Source organism: Bison bison, unplaced genomic scaffold, assembly GCF_000754665.1.
Source record: "Bison bison bison isolate TAMUID 2011002044 unplaced genomic scaffold, Bison_UMD1.0 scf7180017864274, whole genome shotgun sequence".
In the NCBI taxonomy this organism is placed as follows: domain Eukaryota; kingdom Metazoa; phylum Chordata; class Mammalia; order Artiodactyla; family Bovidae; genus Bison; species Bison bison.
This window is the reverse complement of record NW_011494846.1, coordinates 4,599,108-4,616,194: the sequence shown is the minus strand read 5'-3', so window position 1 is coordinate 4,616,194 and position 17,087 is coordinate 4,599,108. Positions and strand designations below refer to the sequence as shown.

Sequence of the window (17,087 nt, the reverse complement as noted above, 5' to 3'; positions counted from 1 at the left end):
TCATAGTGGTCTTGATTTGCATTTCTCTGATAATGAGTGATGTTGAGCATCTTTTCATGTGTTTGTTAGCTATCTGTATGTCTTTTTTGGAGAAATGTCTATTTAGTTCTTTGGCCCATTTTTTGATTGGATCATTTATTTTTCTGGAGTTGAGCTGTAGGAGTTGCTTGTATATTTTTGAGATTAGTTGTTTGTCAGTTGCTTCATTTGCGATTATTTTCTCCCATTCTGAAGGCTGTCTTTTCACCTTGCTGATAGTTTGCTTCGATGTGCAGAAGCTTTTAAGGTTAATTAGGTCCCATTTGTTTATTTTTGCTTTTATTTCCAATATTCTGGGAGGTGGGTCATAGAGGATCCTGCTGTGATGTATGTCAGAGAGTGTTTTGCCAATGTTCTCCTCTAGGAGTTTTATATGTTGCTTTTAAAAATTAAAGGAACAGGCTGAACACAGAATACAAAAGATCAGTATATCTAGAGACGGAACTGACCATGGAATTGATCATGATAGCATGTTAAGGTTTTGGCAATTTTTGAAGAGCTATGCTCAGAGGGTAAAGAATCTGCCCACAATGTGGGAGACCTGGGTTCGATCCCAGGGTTGGGAAGCTTCCCTGGAGAAAGGAATGGCAAACCACTCCAGTATTCTTGCCTGGAGAATTCTAGGGACAGGGGAGCCTTGTGAGCTACAATCCATGGGGTTGCCAAGAGTTGGACACGACTGAGCAGCTAACACACACATACACGTGACTTGCAAAAAAATACAAGAGAAATAGTACTGGCCTTGTGATAAATGCCCTATCACACTAACACAGAAACTGAGAATGTTTCCTATCACAACCCAGAAAATAAGAACCGGTACATTTGCCCATTTATCTGACTGTAGTAAACTAAGCTCATTGCTGTTGCTGTTTCGTCACTAAGTCATGTTCAATTCCTTTGCGACCCCATCGACTGTGTCGCACCAGGCTCCTCTGTCCATGGGATTTTCTGGGCAAGAATAGTGGGGTGGGTTGCCATTTCCTTCTCCAGGGGATGACCCAAGGTCTGAACCCATGTCTCCTGCATTGGCAGGTGGGTTCTTTACACTGAGCCACCAGGGAAACCAAGCTCAAACCAGCTATCAAATCATAGCTGAGAAAACAAGAGGGCATCATTGTCTTAGAGCCAGAAGGCAGGGCTCACTGGGGAACTGAAAGGTGGAGGAGACCTGGCATTCCAGGACCAGGAATCTCTCAGAAAAGGGCTGCTTTTGGTCTTCTTTTTTCACCTGTTCTACAGATACCTTGGGCTTCCCTGGTGGCTCAGTGGTAAAGAATCCATCTGCCAGTGCAGGAGACACAGGTCCAATGCCTAGGTCAGTATCCTTGCCTGGGAAATTCCATGGACAGGGGAGCCTGGTGGGCCACAGCCCATGGTGTTGCAAGGAGTCGGACACAAGTTAGAGACTAAACAACAACAAGGCCTCAGGACATCTTCCCATGTCATGCCCTGCCTCCTGCCCTCAGCCCACTGATGGGTAAAAGGGATGTTCCCACGTGCACAACCATCCATGTGATACATTCCCTCCACCACTGCTGAGTCTTCTTTTATTTGCCTTCAGTTAAAGAAGAAGCTTAGAAACCTCACTCTCCACTCACATGCAGTTTTAACACAAAGCCTTAAATATGTTCTAAAACAAAAGTCAGCTTGGAATCTCAAAAGTGTCTACTGACTCCAGCATGGCAGATTTCTTTATCCCGTGCTGCCCCAAAGTTTTACTCTTTTTCAGCCGACACATATTACAGCCAAAGACTGTTACAGACACATTCAGTCCCTTCCCATTCAGACCCTAAAACCGCAGGAGCAGCAATATGGCCATTTGCCCCAGCGTCATACTCTTGATAACAGGAGGAAAAATAGAGTTAAATAAAAAGATGGTGAGACTTCCCTGGTGGTCTAGCAGCTAAGACTCTGTGCTCCCAGCGAAGGGGGGCTGGGCTCGATCCTGAGTCAGGGAAATAGAGCCCACATGCTACAATTAAAAGATTCTAGATGCCACACCAAGATCTGGCGCAGTCTAACTAATTAATTAATTACTTAGAGGGCAAGTGGAGACAGTGCTAAAGGGTGATTGGGGGAACTACGGGATCTCTTATAATTCCAGCAGCCTAGCTTAGCTGGTAAAGAATCCGACTGCAATGCAGGAGAACCCGGTTAGATTCCTGGGTCAGGAAGATCCGCTGGAGAAGGGATAGGCTACCCACTCCAGTATTCTTGGGCTTCCCTGGTGGCTCAGCTGGTAAAGCATCCACCTGCAATGTGGGAGACCTAGGTTCGATCCCTGGGTTGGCAAAATCCCCTGGAGAAGGGAACAGCTACCCACTCCTGGGTAGCTATTCCGGCCTGGAGAATTCCATGAACTGTATAACCCACGGGGTCACAAAGACTTGGACACAACTCAGCGACTTTCACTTCACTTACCAAAACTACCCTAAATAAACATGTGATATGAGGAAAAACTAAGGGGCTTCCCTGGTGGCTCAGATGGTAAAGAATCCACCTATAAAGCAGGAGACCCAAGTTCAAACCCTGGGTCAAGAAGATACTTTGGAAAAGGGAATGGCAACCCACTACACTATTCTTGCCTGGAGAATTCCATGGACAGAGGAGCCTGACGGACTATAGTTCATGGGGTCACAAAGAGTCAGACATGACTGAGCGACTAACACTTTCACTTTCATGAGTAAAAACTGTGTTTATTTTGCAAATGCAGCTTTAAATTTCTTGGCACCCCCCACACCCCCCATCCCAGTCTTTCCAGCATCCCACCCTAAATCCCTTCCTATAGCGATTCTGGAGCCCCTGTTCTTGAGAAGAACAGTTGCATCCATTCGCCCTCTGGTGCATGCTGTAGCACCAGCAGCAAAGGCGGGTTGTTCCAGTGGCCTCGGACTTGGAAGGAGGATGGGTAGGTGAGAAGCTGTTCCCAGCCATCCACCACCAGCTGGCCACAGGAGAAAGTCCCACTTCTCAGGTCCTGTGATGGTAGGCATTTATGTGCTTGCTGCTCACATCTGACATGGTCCAGACACATGGTTCATGTTTCCCTGTAAGTGATGGTTATGTTACTGCCCTAACACAGTAAGGAAACTGCTTCAGTGAGTCACCGCCTTTCTAACAGGGCTACTAACTTCAAGCAAAGGCTGTGCCTAAAGTAATGCTATCAGAACCAACCATCTGTGTCCTGCCTTTCATAATTCCATGTTGGACAAGATTCCTGGATCAAACACTGCTGAGCAACAGCTGGAAGGACCAGATGACACAAGAGAGGAAAGTTTTCCTTTTCCCTGGCTCCCAGTGGGTGCCCCTCTAGGACACAAGTTCTCCAGTCACTACTCCCACCAGCTTCCATGACATTGAAGGGGAGCTGCCTTTTCCACTGTGTCTTACATAAGCAAACAGGTTTTGGATTGGGCATTGAATCCTTTGCTGATGAAGCTACTCCTGATAAATTGAAGTGAAGGCAAAGAGCCACAGCTGAGCCAATTTGGAAGCACTAAAGCTTGCAGGAGACACAAATATGAAGCAGAGTCAACTCTGTGAGCTAGACCTACATAGGAAAGCGTTCAGAGGAAAGCACTTAAATTCCTGGTGTCCTTTAAGGAGGAAAAATTTTATACTTCCATGCATTTTATAAGAAAATGAACAGTGAAGGATCATGTATTGTAATACAAACAGAGCATCACAAAGGGAACCTCAGCCTTAACCAGAATTATTCTTAACAAGCAAAGTATATTTATGTGTTACCTATAAAAATAAGTGTGTGTGTGTTTTTTTTTTAATGATAGGAAAAGTAGTAACAGAGACAGAATCCAGAGAAGCACAATCTGGATGTACCACTGTGATAGACTCAATAATATATAGATTAAGAACTATGTATTATAATAACAACTGTATATGAGCAAAGTATGATGTCAAGCAAGTCAGAAAGGGAGACGGTGTAGCCCAAGTTCATGTGTGTGAGGTATTTGCTTTGAAAAGAGTCACCCCATATAAACTGATGAAGCCACCAATAACTCCGTTATAATCGCATCATTTCTCAACTCAAAAATGAGAGACAATCACCACCACTGCATTTGTTTTTTATTCTGGGGGAAAAAAATAGTGGCAAGTTGGTTAAGAACAGTTGACTACTGCAATTCATGCCCATCTTCAGGCAGGCTCTTAGCATGACCTATGAGTACAGAAATGGTCCTTCAATGCCCCAGAGTGTCTCTTACTCATCTAATGGGAAACAGACTTTGGAGAATATGAGAAATACCATAGTTTAGGTTGGAGTATGTTTTTGTTCTGTTTTTCAGATATCCTTTTGTCATTTTTAAGAACCATTATGGGTTTATTTGCTTTTAATGCAGCCTAAAACTGTTTTTAAAGTAGAGCTGGGTAAATGGAATCAGAACTAGGGAAGTGTGAATGAGAATATGAACAGCGGGAAAAGTCAAGATTAAGAAGGAGAAAAGAACTACGGGGGAAGATGACCAGAGCATGTCTGTCCTAAGAAAATCAGAAAAGTGAGACTCTGTTCTGGAGATTTTTAGGACAAACCATGGCCTGTCACTTGTCTATACACATTAGCCCTAACATTTGATATCCAAAGGCCCAATGGCTAATGGTTACCATTCATTTAAAGTCTAGAGAAAAATAAATAAATAAAGTCTAGAACGCCGCTATGTCATGAGCTTTCTGCAAAGAGGGAAATGGTCCATTCTGTGCTGTCCAACCTGGTAGCCACTAGCCACATGTGGCGACTGAGTACTTAAATTGTGATCAGTGCAATCACAGGAATGAATTTCTAATTTTAATTTTAATTAGTGGCAAATAGCCACATGTAGGCTTATCTAGAAAAGAGATTATAATTAATTTCAAAGGCTTGTTTAGAAAGGTCACTTCATTTATGTTTTAATAGCTTTCACACACAAGCATTAAATAAGATCCCGTGGCAGACATAACTCCTGCTGCCTGCTCCATCTCACACTTTTTGCTCTTTTAATTAATTATCTGGCTCATTATCTGTTGAATGTCTCTCTTCGAAGTCAGAAGCTCCAGGAGAACAGTACTGGGACTATCTTATTCACCTCTCTATCTTGACCGGGAAAGAGCCTGGCACTTTGTACACTCAATAAACATCTGTTGACTGATCAGACCTCACAGAAGCAAGTCAAAAAGGAAGCATGTTCCCTGGAAGGGTCATGTCTAGAAAGACGCTCCTGCAAACCTGGGTCTCATTTTTAAAAACCATTTCCAAGTTGCACAGATCAATAGTATTCATGGTAGATAACTGAATCTTTCCCCTTTTTAATTTTCTTCTACCCATTTTTCACACAAAAGTTAATATTTCTCACCACAGGATTCACCCAATCAATACTACCTCTTTGTTTTAAAAATTCCATTTATTTCATGACTTTCCTAAAATGAACAACTTCTAAACCAATATGCATTCCTTTTATTCTTCCCCTCAAATGACTTCACTCACTTGTATCACTTACTTGGTATTTCATAAGCTAAACACAGGGCACCCAGATGCAGACTGGTTAAAAATGGTCTATACCATCTTTCTGACTGCTTTACTTACAAAAGATATATATGTGTAAAAGAACATCTGTATATATATAAAGCACATGTGTATATACATGGATACGCACACCTTCGTACAGACACAGGCATACAGACATGTACATATATACCTACACACACATATGCACTCTACTGGACTTTCAATTATCAAGACCTTTACTCTGCACTCTGTTCATCCACCAAGTTCTACTTTTAAAGCCATGCAATCTGTCAGAAAGGACTGGATTGGAATTCTAAGTCTTTTGCCTTTTAGATATGCAAAAGAAACCCTTGCATAACTAAATAAGCAAGTTATTTAGACACTCTGAGCTTCAGTTTTATAAATCTATTGAAAGTATTAGATAGTATACTGGCTAAGAAGCAACTACATGAAGGCACACAAGATTTGAAATGAGCAGAACCTGAAAGGTAAAAGCTGATTTAAGGGCAAGCTATTAAATGGGGATTGAAAAAACAAAGAGACATGTCACAGTGAGAAGAACTCACTCAAAAAATACATTTCTATGCCTGGTAAACACTGAAAGAAAGGCCTTTCTCTGCTCTTTAGAAATGGTCCAACCCAGGCTACCTCTGCAGAATCATAATAATTTACGTTATCTTTAACTACGGCTAATCAGTCATCTGTTTATCTTTGAAGTATTAAAAAATCCCCAGGCCACTGACTATTCAGCCTCCAAAGCTCACCTAGCCCCTTGGCCTATTCTAGAACTTCTTCAAGACTCAGGGGGCATTTATAAATAGAACCAAAGTAAATAATAGCTTTAATAGCCTCCATAAAGAATCCAAGGTATGTAACAATAAAGTACTCCTTTAAAAAGTTAACCCCTGTATTTTGTTTCTAGACTCCCTGGTGGAGACGTACATAAAGAGCCAAGATCCCAGGAAATCATGTCAACAGGGAAAAGGGGAAGATCAGAGCACCCATCCATACCTCAGCTTCCTGCAAGGTCCCATGGTTTAGGCACACCATGTCCGGGCAAGTGATGGGAGACCCACATCCTTCTCGGATTGCCAGCTGCATGTACTGTTTCAGACACTAGAAGTTAAGAAGAAAAAAGACAATTACCCACCACATTACAGAAGCCCCAAGGTTATATAACTGCCACTGCCTCTTCTTCCTTAATTGGCAGTCCTGGGGCTCCTGCACTCAGGAAACCAAAGTTATCATGAGTGTGAATACTAAGTGCCATCACTCTGGAAAGAACGCAGAGACAGGTAATTAATTATGTATGACTTCATCCTAAGAATATTGAGTTTATCCAAGGTAACAAGTCAAATTCCTATATGCTCACACATTTTATTCACCATAGACTGGGAAAAGGAGAAACACTCTCTTGCATTAATGGCAAAGGCCTTCTCTGTACTTCAAAAAGAAAAAAAACTCATATAATTTCCTATCTCCATTTTTACCCAGTGGTCCTCTCTCTCAAAATTTGCCCAGAAGTAGAATTCATGTCAAGCTCACCAAATAGAATTAAAATAAGATTAAGGCACTGGCTTATCCACAAATACTCTCAGAAGCAAATACACCTGGAAAAGGAAATGTTAAAGACAATTTGAGACCCTCAAATTGAGACCCTCAAATGAGACCCTCCAAGAACTGTGGGCCTTGGCAGATGCTAAAATGGAGGGGGTTTGAGTAGAATCTGAGAAAAAAAAAATTACATAGGAAATAAGAAACTCAGAGAGAAGTAATACACCATGAAGGACAAACATGTCACTAGTAAAAGCGTAACTAGTAAATAAATCCTAATGACATAATTGTGAAGTCTTTTCCTTTCATTGACCATCTTTATGCGTTTTCCCCATCTGAATCTAAAACTATCACAACTTTACTATTTCAGAAAAATAATCATGTATTAATATTTATCTGTTGAAATTACTGCTACAATGTACTAATGAATTAATGACTAAGGCAAACCATTTAAACCAAATTTTTTACTCTCTAAATATTTAAAAATTCCCTTCTCCAAGGAGTCAATCATTTTTATCACAGAGGAAACTAGAAAATAGCCTCATTATCCAAAATAGAAAAACTCATCAGTAAATTATGCTAAATTCAAGCAACTGAATGCTAAGGAATCAAGAAAAGTACTTTCAAATGACGTTTAAAGACAATGGGGAAATGCATATGATTTAGTATGAACTGGGGAATAAAAGATGATTTAGTATGAATTGGAAAATAGACCATATCTGAGAGCAGAGTCCTCTTAAGTCACTCTTCCCCTACAATCGACCATAATCGATATAATATTTTAATTTTCATTTTTTTGCCCAAGAGAAGAGTGAACATTCACTTGGTCTTGGGGTTACTGAGCCAAATATGGGCTCCAGTATGAGGAAGAATAGATCAAGAAAGCAGTAGCAAGAAAACATGAGGAAGAATTTCAATGCACAGGCAAAACTCAAGAGGGAGTATACAAGTGGCTCAAGAGAAATAACGTCACACTAAGGGACACGTGAGTAAATGATGCAAAGCCTTGTCCACCCAGCTCTGCTTCTGAGGGCCTCTCGACCTTCCAGCTGCCACTAGATCCCAGCCGCCACTTGAAATTGAACTAGAAAGTGAAAATGTATGGTCTCTAGGCTTAAGGGGAAGACATCTGAGAAAAACAAAGTGAATGGTACAATGAGCGTCAAATCCTAATTCCTGGGCTCTAGCCTCCGTGCCACGCTATCAGCTGACAATGGGAACATTACCTAAACCATGACCCAGACTGGCCTCCCTTCATGTACAAAAAAATGTTTAATTGGAAGATAATTGCTTTACAATAGTGTTTCTGCCATACATCAGCAAAAATCAGACATAGGTATGTACATGTCACTTCTATCATGAACCTCCCCTCCCACCCCCCATCTCATCTCACCCCTCGAGGTTGTCACAGAGCACCCCTTTGAGCCCTCTGCGACATACAGCAACTTCCCACTGCTATTTCACATCTGTTACGTGTTACATACTTTACATATGGTAATGTATATGTTTTTATGCTACTCTCTCAAATTCTGACACTCCCTTCATTTTTAAAATGGGGATAATAATACCTATTATGGCTACTTCCCAGGGGTTAAAACACTCATACACACAAACCCAGAATTTCGTACATGGAAGCCCTTTGGAAATACGCAAACTGCAGAATATTTAGTCATATTTTTACTGCATTTCACGTGGTCTTGGTCTCAGCTGTAAAGAATCCACCTGCAATGAAGGAGATCCCAGTTCGATTTCTGGGTTGGGAAGATCCAATGGAGATGAGATAGGCTACCCACTCCAGTACTCTTGGGCTTCCCTGGTGGCTCAGCTGGTAAAGAATCCACTTGCAATGTGGGAGACCTGGGTTCGATCCCTGGGTTGGGAAGATTCCCTGGAGAAGGGAACGGCTACTCACTCCAGCATTCGGGCCTGGAGAATTCCATGGACTATGTAGTCCATGGAGTCGCAAAGAGCCGGACATGACTGAGCAACTTTCACTCACTCAGTCACCTAGTCTCAGACTTCCAGTAACTTTGTGGAGAAATGTTAATCTTTTAGTCTTGTGAGATTATTCTTTCTCTGCTCCCTTCAGGAAACAGTTAAACCACTTGTGGTAGAGAAGTTCCATAAACAGAGCAGACATTTACAACAGAACACACACCTCTATTCAATTCTCTCTGTTGAACTATTTGCATCTATAGACAAGACTGAAAATAGGAACTGAAGAGACTATGTGTATCTTTAAAAGCAAAAAAAAAACTCATTTCAACTTTTATTGTAAATTTGTAAAACTGAAATCTAAGCTATCCCAAGACTTTATAATGGATGCTCTATTTGCTAAGGTAGGAAGGCTGCAACCACAATATACAAACCAATGAATTTTGAAGCTTCCCATGAAGTCTCTCCCGGCCATGATATTCTCTGACCCATGCTTCGAGGAGAGAAGTTAGAACTGTGTACACTGACTACAGGCTGTAAGTATATGATCCCTTTAAAAAAAATTATGAGAAATAGTGGTTCAAGATAGAACTTTGTAAGTGCAAATTGCAAAGTGATGCTACAGCACAGGCACACAACACTCCATCACTAAGGGTGTTTCTACTGAAGGCAGAGAGGGAAACAACCAGCTCTACTGAATTTTCAAGGACCTTAGGTTCATGATATGTCTTACATTAGCTTTCACTAAAATTTAATCTCAAACCCTCCCTCTCTTCTTTACTACCTCTGGCTAAAGCACAAAAGAACCAAAAGCAATCACATGAACCCCTGTGCATGTTACACAAACCATACCTACGTAAAATGGTTAACAATTCTGGGAGAAATGGAATTGAGTTCGTAAATAAAAACAGAAACACGGAAAAAAGAAAATATTATTATTTAGTCACATTTAAAAAAATCACATGCCATTAAACATTGGCATTAAACAGAAGTCTAAATAGGCAATTTTCATAAGAGCTAATATATTCTAAGGGAAAATGTTTCAAAAATTGAACTTTTCAAAAATCTTGATGACACAAGAAAGAAACGATTTCTCCTTTGAAAGCATCAATGTTTCACTTAGTTTGATAGAACATAGAAGCATTTTCAGGCCGTTAAGAGCATGTGTAACAATAAGGATTGTTCCTCAAAATCATTCCACAGCACTCAAGGACTCAGATGAGATTTAATCAAGGATTTAACCATCAAATATCTGTTGAGCCAGATGACCTGTCTGTTTCAACCCTGAAAGTCTACGAATTATGTAGTCTTTCCATAAAGGGGTTTCTTCTAGGTCCCTTTCAAGGATGCTATTTTCCAATTTATCAAAGGGCATTCTTCATGAGGTATTCTCATCTATCAGGTAGACATGGCATAAGAGCTACAACATTCAGACAAAGCTATGTATCCACCACCAGAATTACAATATGCACGTGTGTGTGTGTATGTATAATATATACATACACACATACACTGTACAATTGTTCTGTGTCACTAGGTTGTACCTTAAAGATTTTTCTTCTAAGAAAAAAAGCACTACCATGAATTTGGTTGATGGAATTGAATTTGAATTTTTAAGACTGAAGTACCAGCTCTAAAGTCTCCTCTGCATTTTGGGCAAGTCATTAACCTCTCTCACTGCAGCACTCACAATTATAAAATGGGACAGTACCACCTGCCTAACCTACTCTCAGGGAAGTGGAGAGTCCTCCATGAGAAAAAAAATACATGAAAACTGAGAGAGGCAGCAAATGTAAAGAAGAGAATGGAATAGATGTCTCTAAACTCTAGGCAGGCACGCAGAAATCAAAGTCTCAGAAGGCATGCAACCCCCAGACTTCCCTGGTGGTCTAGCAGTTAAGAATTTGCCTGCCAAAGCTGGGGACACAGGTTCGATCCCTGGTCTGGGAAGATCTCACGTGCTGCAGGGCAACGAAGCTTGTGGGCCACAACTACCCAGCCTGTGTTCTAGAGCCCATGCTGTGCAAAAAGAGAAGCCACCGCAGTGAGAAGCCCGAGCTCTGCAACTGGAGAGCAGCCCCTGCTAGCCGTAACTAGTGAAGGCTATCAATGAAGACCCAGCACAGTCAAAAATAAATAGATAAATTGATTTTTTTAAAAAAGAGAGATGCGACTCCAAGAGGATGGGCAGGGGAGGTAAGAGGATAATAGGTTTGGTTGCGAGAAAAGGGGTAAGACGAGCCATTAATTGAAAGTTTAAATTGACCACCAGGACCCTGGACACCTCTAGATGCAGGAGCTGGGGTTCTGAAGGCAAAGGAGAGCTGGCAGCCCACATGGCTTGAAGCTGAGCTGGTGACGTATTGACCTAGGGTTTCCCATCCCTTGCTCAGCGATGGCTGGGAAAGGAGGTGATAAGGGGAAAGTCTTTAAGGCCAAAATCTAGACTGGCCTTGAGTAAGTATGTTTTGCTTTTTATCTTTGCTGGTACAAGGCTGTACACTAAAATGGATATTTAATAAAATGGAGACTAACGCTTCTCAGCCTCAGGACACAATTACATCACAATGTCTCAAATGTGTTGTAAATAACAGCTCTTACTGAAGCCAGGATTCTGCTTACTTCGGTTCAGACTACGATGTCTGCACAGGATCTGAGAATAAAGCTTTCTTTGTTAGATGCTATTGACTTAAATTGTTAGTAAACTCAAGATGGTATCTTTCCGAATTCAAAAGTCTCTTAACACACCCAGGACATCCTGGCTTGGACACATATAATGGTCCAAAAACATTCAAATAAATCAACAAGTCATAGCTAAGCAGTAAGTCGTTTCCTGGTATAGCGTGATCCTAAAATTTTTTTCTTATAAAAACCCTTTCAGAAACCTTGGCTTTTCACAGATATTATATTCCTAGTGACAGGGATCCCCTTCATACCTCTTTGCCAACCACAACATCAGAGGACTGATAAGAAAACCCAGTCAAACAATAAGCCGTAACTAATGTTAAAAAGAGACCTGAGTTTTACATTTCTCATCCTTAAGCATCTCTGATACGAGAAAGCCTTGTCTTGGACCCCAACTTGATACAACGCCCAGCTTGTCCGCTCTCACAGACCTTGGTGCCTAGCTAACACAGTACGTTTCAAACCGGGTGCAAAGGTGCATTCCTGGGAGCTTAGTTCTCCATGCCAAGAGTCCCCCCCCCCCCCGTTTTATGTTTATTTAATGATATGAATAAAAGAGAACACCCATTTTTCCTCAATCTCAATGCTCACACTTGTGTTTGCACTGCGGTTCTGTTTTTCCAAGTAGGCATACTTTCGCTGTCAGAGGCAGATAAAATAAAACTATGGAGGAGGTGTCTGGGCCAAGTGTAAGCTGTACAAATCAAGATTCCAGCACAGAAAGGTGGCAAGATTACTGAATTGCTACTTGTTAACTGGAACACACCAAACTCAGAGCCTAAATGTTAAAAGTGATTTAGTGGAAACTAAACACCATCCTTCACATTAATGTTAAGTTAATGTTAACTTAAATTTCACTGGTCTATAAAGTGAAGATAGGAAAAGACAGGGAAACCTGATGTCTTGCAGTCCATGGGGTCACAATAAGTCAGATATGACTTAGTGACTGAACAAAAACAATTTTAATTAATATTCAGCTTATGCATTTACTCTGATGTTCTTAAGAGATACAAGTCTAAATGTGCTTATAAAATTTTTTATTTTACTTAAATTTTAAAATATCTCAGTATTGGGGTTCAAATTATTTTCCCCTTCAAAGGAATCCACATAAATTCATCAGAAGGTAGCAAACAGTAGGGCTGGGGGCATGGCATTTTCCCTTGAGGACGTATCAGAACAACAGGCCCTACAAAGAGAATTTTATAGACTATACGACTGCCTCCTCTCCCTCAATTCTCTGAAAGACTTGGATTTTCCTCCCTACTGGCCAATAATCCCATCAACACCTTAGGTAATACCAGATGCTAACAACTGAAGCATGTTGTACATGAAAAGCTGTATCACCCTGCATTGCAGGAGACTGTGAACTTGCGTCTCCCAAGGCAACGTCTGCGTCAAGGTCTGGATCATATCTTATGTCTTCATATCCTCTGGAAATACCCATCAAAAGCATCTGGGACATGGTAGACAGTTAAACCTCTGTAGGAGCTGGAAGCCAGAATCTAGCAGCTTTGCAGCAGAAGTCAGCTCCCATCACTGAAATGTAAGCCCATCCACCTGCAATCTTTGGGTTTTCTCCTTTGACACATATGAGCCACTTCCACCTTCCAGGGCCAACTCTACTATTTTCTAGTTTCCATTCCCTGCTGCCTTTCAGGAAATTTACCCTCTCCATCATCTATTTTCTTTCTTGCACCTTGAATTGTTCCCTGAGTTCTCCTTCAGCAGTTAAACATGTCTAAAAACATTTTAATTACAAAAATAATAATAATGAAACAGTAAAGAAAATAGCTTTCCCTTACTCCTCTTGCTGGCTTTATACTGCCATGTTCATTCCTGTCATTCCTTATATGCATATACATGTATATAAATACGTACATGGGCTTCCCTGGTGGTTCAGTGGTGAAAAACCCGCCTTTCAATGCAAGAGATGTGGGCTCAAACCTTGGGTCGGGAAGATCCCCTGGAGAAGGAAATGGCAACCCTCTCCAGTATTCTTGCCTAGAGAATCCCATGGACAGAGGAGTCTGGCAGGCTACAGTCCATTGGGTCACAAAGAGTCAGATACGACTTAGCGACGAAAGCAACCTCAACAAAAATATGTTCGTGTGTGTATTATACATATATTGTTGGTGTTTTTTGTTGCCCAGTCGTCTCTGACTCTTTGCAACCCCATGGACTGCAGCAGGCCAGGCCTCTCTGTCCCTCACCATCTTTTGGAGTTTGCCCAAGTTCATGTATTATACATATACATATGTATATATAAGTTTTATATGTGCATATGTTTTTATTGAGCTATAACTCACATGCCATATAATTTGCCATTTAATGGCTTTTAGTCAGTTGGACTTTTACTATAATCACAGAGTTGTACAACTAACATATCGATTTTAGAACATTTCATAATCCCAAAAGAAACCCCAAGCCAATTAGTAGTCACTCTCCATTCTCCCCCCAAAACTTCCCATCCCAGCTTTAGGCAACTACCAGTCTATCTGCTCTCTCTGTGGATCTGCCTGTTCTGGATATTTCACACAAGTGGAATCACACAATATGTGGTCCTTTGTGACTGGCTTCTTTCAATAGCAGATACACGTTTTCATTTCTTTTAAGTATACACTTAGGAGTAGATGTGGGATATGCTATTGAATAACTCTATGCTTGTCTTTTGAAGAACTGCTAGATTATTTTCCAAAGCAGTTGCATCATTTTACATTCCTACCAGCAGTAGGAGGGTCCAATTTTCTTCAAATCCTCACCAGAATTTGTTTTTGTCTTTTTTATCCTAGCTATTCTAACCTGTGTAAAGAGGTATCTCACTGTGGTTTTGATTTGCATTTCCCAGATGGCAAATGATTTTGAGGACTTCTTCATGCGCTTATTGGTAATTTGGACATCTTCTCTGGAGAACTGTCTATTCAGATCCCGTGCCCATTTTTGTGTTTTTATTGAGTTTTAAGAGTTCTTTATTCTACATATACCCCTTATCAGATATGACTTGCAAATGCTTTCTTGCATTCTGAAGGTTATCTTTTCACTTGCTGTGAAAAGTGGATGGTGTCCACTGAAGTATAAAGGTATTTAATTTTGATAGTCTACTTTTTTTTTCTTTTGTTCATCCTTTGCCTAAGTCAAAGTCATTAAAATTTTCTATTTTCTATATTTTCTTCTAAGTTTTTTGGTTTTAGCTCTTAAATTAGGTCTATAATCCATTTTGAGTTACTGTTTTCAACTGTGAAGAAGCAGTCCATCTTCACTCTTTTGCAAATGGATATCCAGTTGTCTACCATTTGTTGAAAAACTATTCTGTCCCCTTTGAATTGCCTTGGCACCCTTGATTAAAAGCAACTGACAATACATGAATTTACTTCTGGACTTTCAGTTCTATTCTATTGGTCTGTCTGTCTGTCCTTTTGATGGTATCACACAGTTTTGATTACTATAGCACTGCAGTAAGTTTGGAAGCAGGAAGTGAGTTCTCCCAACTTTATGCGTCTTTTTCAAAATTATTTTGACCATTTTAGGTCCATCAAATTTCCATATGCATTTTAAGATCACTGCATCAATTTCTGCCAAGAAGAGAGTTGAAACTTCGATAGGAACTGTGTTGACTCTGTAGATCCATTTGGGGATACTGCCATTTTTAACAATAGTAAATCTTCTAATCTATGAACATGGGGTATCTATTTAGTCTTTTTTAATTTCTTTCAACAACATTTTGTAGTTTCAGAGTATAAGCTTTGTACTTCTTTTGTTAAATTTATTTCCAAGGATTAATATGTTATTCCTTTTCATTTTAAGTAGAAATGTTGTCTTCATGCCATTATCATATTATTCTTTGCCAGTGTATAGAAATACAGTGGATTTTTGTATTTTCCATTCTGAAACCTTGCTGAACTAGCATCAGTTATTTTTTTTTTTCTAATTTTATTTTATTTTTAAACTTTACATACTTGTATTAGTTTTGCCAAATATCAAAATGAATCCGCCACAGGTATACATGTGTTGCATCAGTTATTTTAAACTCTCAGAATGATTCCAGTGTGCAACCAAGTCAGAACCGCTATGTTCAATACCATCTATGCCCTCGAGTCTAATGAAGGAAAACATACCTCTCATTATTGCTTTTACACCATTTGGAAAATTCAGAGGCATGATCTCTACAAGAAGGAAGGCTCCTTTCTAATCAACATCTTTATAAAGAAAGGGGCTTCCCAGGTGGTGCCAGTGGTAAAGAACCTGACTGCCAGTGCAAGGGACATAAAAGACCCAGGCTCGATCCCCGGGTTGGGAAGATCCCCTGAAGAAGAGCATAGCAACCCATTCCAGGACTCCTGCCTGGAGAATCCTATGGACAGAGGAGCCTGGCAGGCTATTCAGACCACAGGGTCACAAAGAGTTGGACAAGACTGAAGCAACTTAGCACCCAAGCATGCATCAGCTAGTCCCAGAAGAAACAATAAAGGAAGTTTAAAGGGGAAATTGCATATGCAAATTTTAAATACCTATGAAAATTTAAAGTATCTTGAAATATTTTACCCTAAAATAGTGCTGTTCCTTTTTCTGGAAAAGGGTACTAAGATCCACCCTGTATGTCTGAGAACAGTCATTCAATATGGGAGATTAAATCTGGGCCCCAGTCAAAAGTACCTCCAGTTCCCACCAGGCAAGAGTGATCAAACGCTTCTATCTTTATCTCAAGTGATCATGAAACATCTAAATTAAGAAACTTAGTGACAGTAATAGCTCTGAAGAGAAATCCATTGGAAATGCCGCAGTCCTGTCTAGTCCTCACGGCGAAGCCACGTAAATCTGCTAAACTGGAAGAACGTTTCAGTCAGAGCAGGGAGCAGGCACCAGGAGCGTAAAGACCTGCTTCAACAGGAGTGATTCAGTAGCTCTTCAGTTGACCTTTCTGAAGTCTTCCCTTTCGTCTCACGTGCGCTGCCTTATTGAACAGAGGGAGGCCCCAGTTCTGATACTCGTTCCAAGGAGATCTATTTGTGCCAGCTACCTTATGACACAGTTCACTCAGAAAAGCAACCAACGGTTCCAGGAGGAAAAAAAAAAACACAAGAAAGCTTGCCGAGTTTGCATCCTTCCATTTCCTCCAAAGAACCATTAGCCCTCAGAACTGCCAGCCCTCAGCTGGCCCCAAGGCCCCAGACAACAGGGCCAGGACAGGCAGTGAGAATATAAGCACATCCCAGATGAAACATGGGTAGACTCCACTGAACTCATTTATCACTTTCTTCCTCCTCGGCCTGTGCCCCTGTAGAGTCCCAGTTTGAACTCTCAAGCAGCTCTGACTCTCTCAGAATGCACACGCGGTCTCAGGAACACAGAAAGGAAAAAAATCCCCAATTATTAAAGGGTCGAG

The 17,087-nt window shown here is 40.7% G+C and overlaps 1 protein-coding gene across 1 annotated transcript in view; it reads right to left on the bottom strand.

Annotated features, from left to right (window-relative positions):
• Positions 1-17,087, bottom strand: part of RNF144B (ring finger protein 144B) — an 87,590-nt gene that overhangs the window by 41,767 nt on the left and 28,736 nt on the right. Inside the window, exon 3 of the mRNA XM_010848817.1 lies at positions 6,545-6,649. Within this exon, the coding sequence (XP_010847119.1) occupies positions 6,545-6,649 (105 nt within the window). The remainder of the gene's footprint in view (positions 1-6,544; positions 6,650-17,087) is intronic.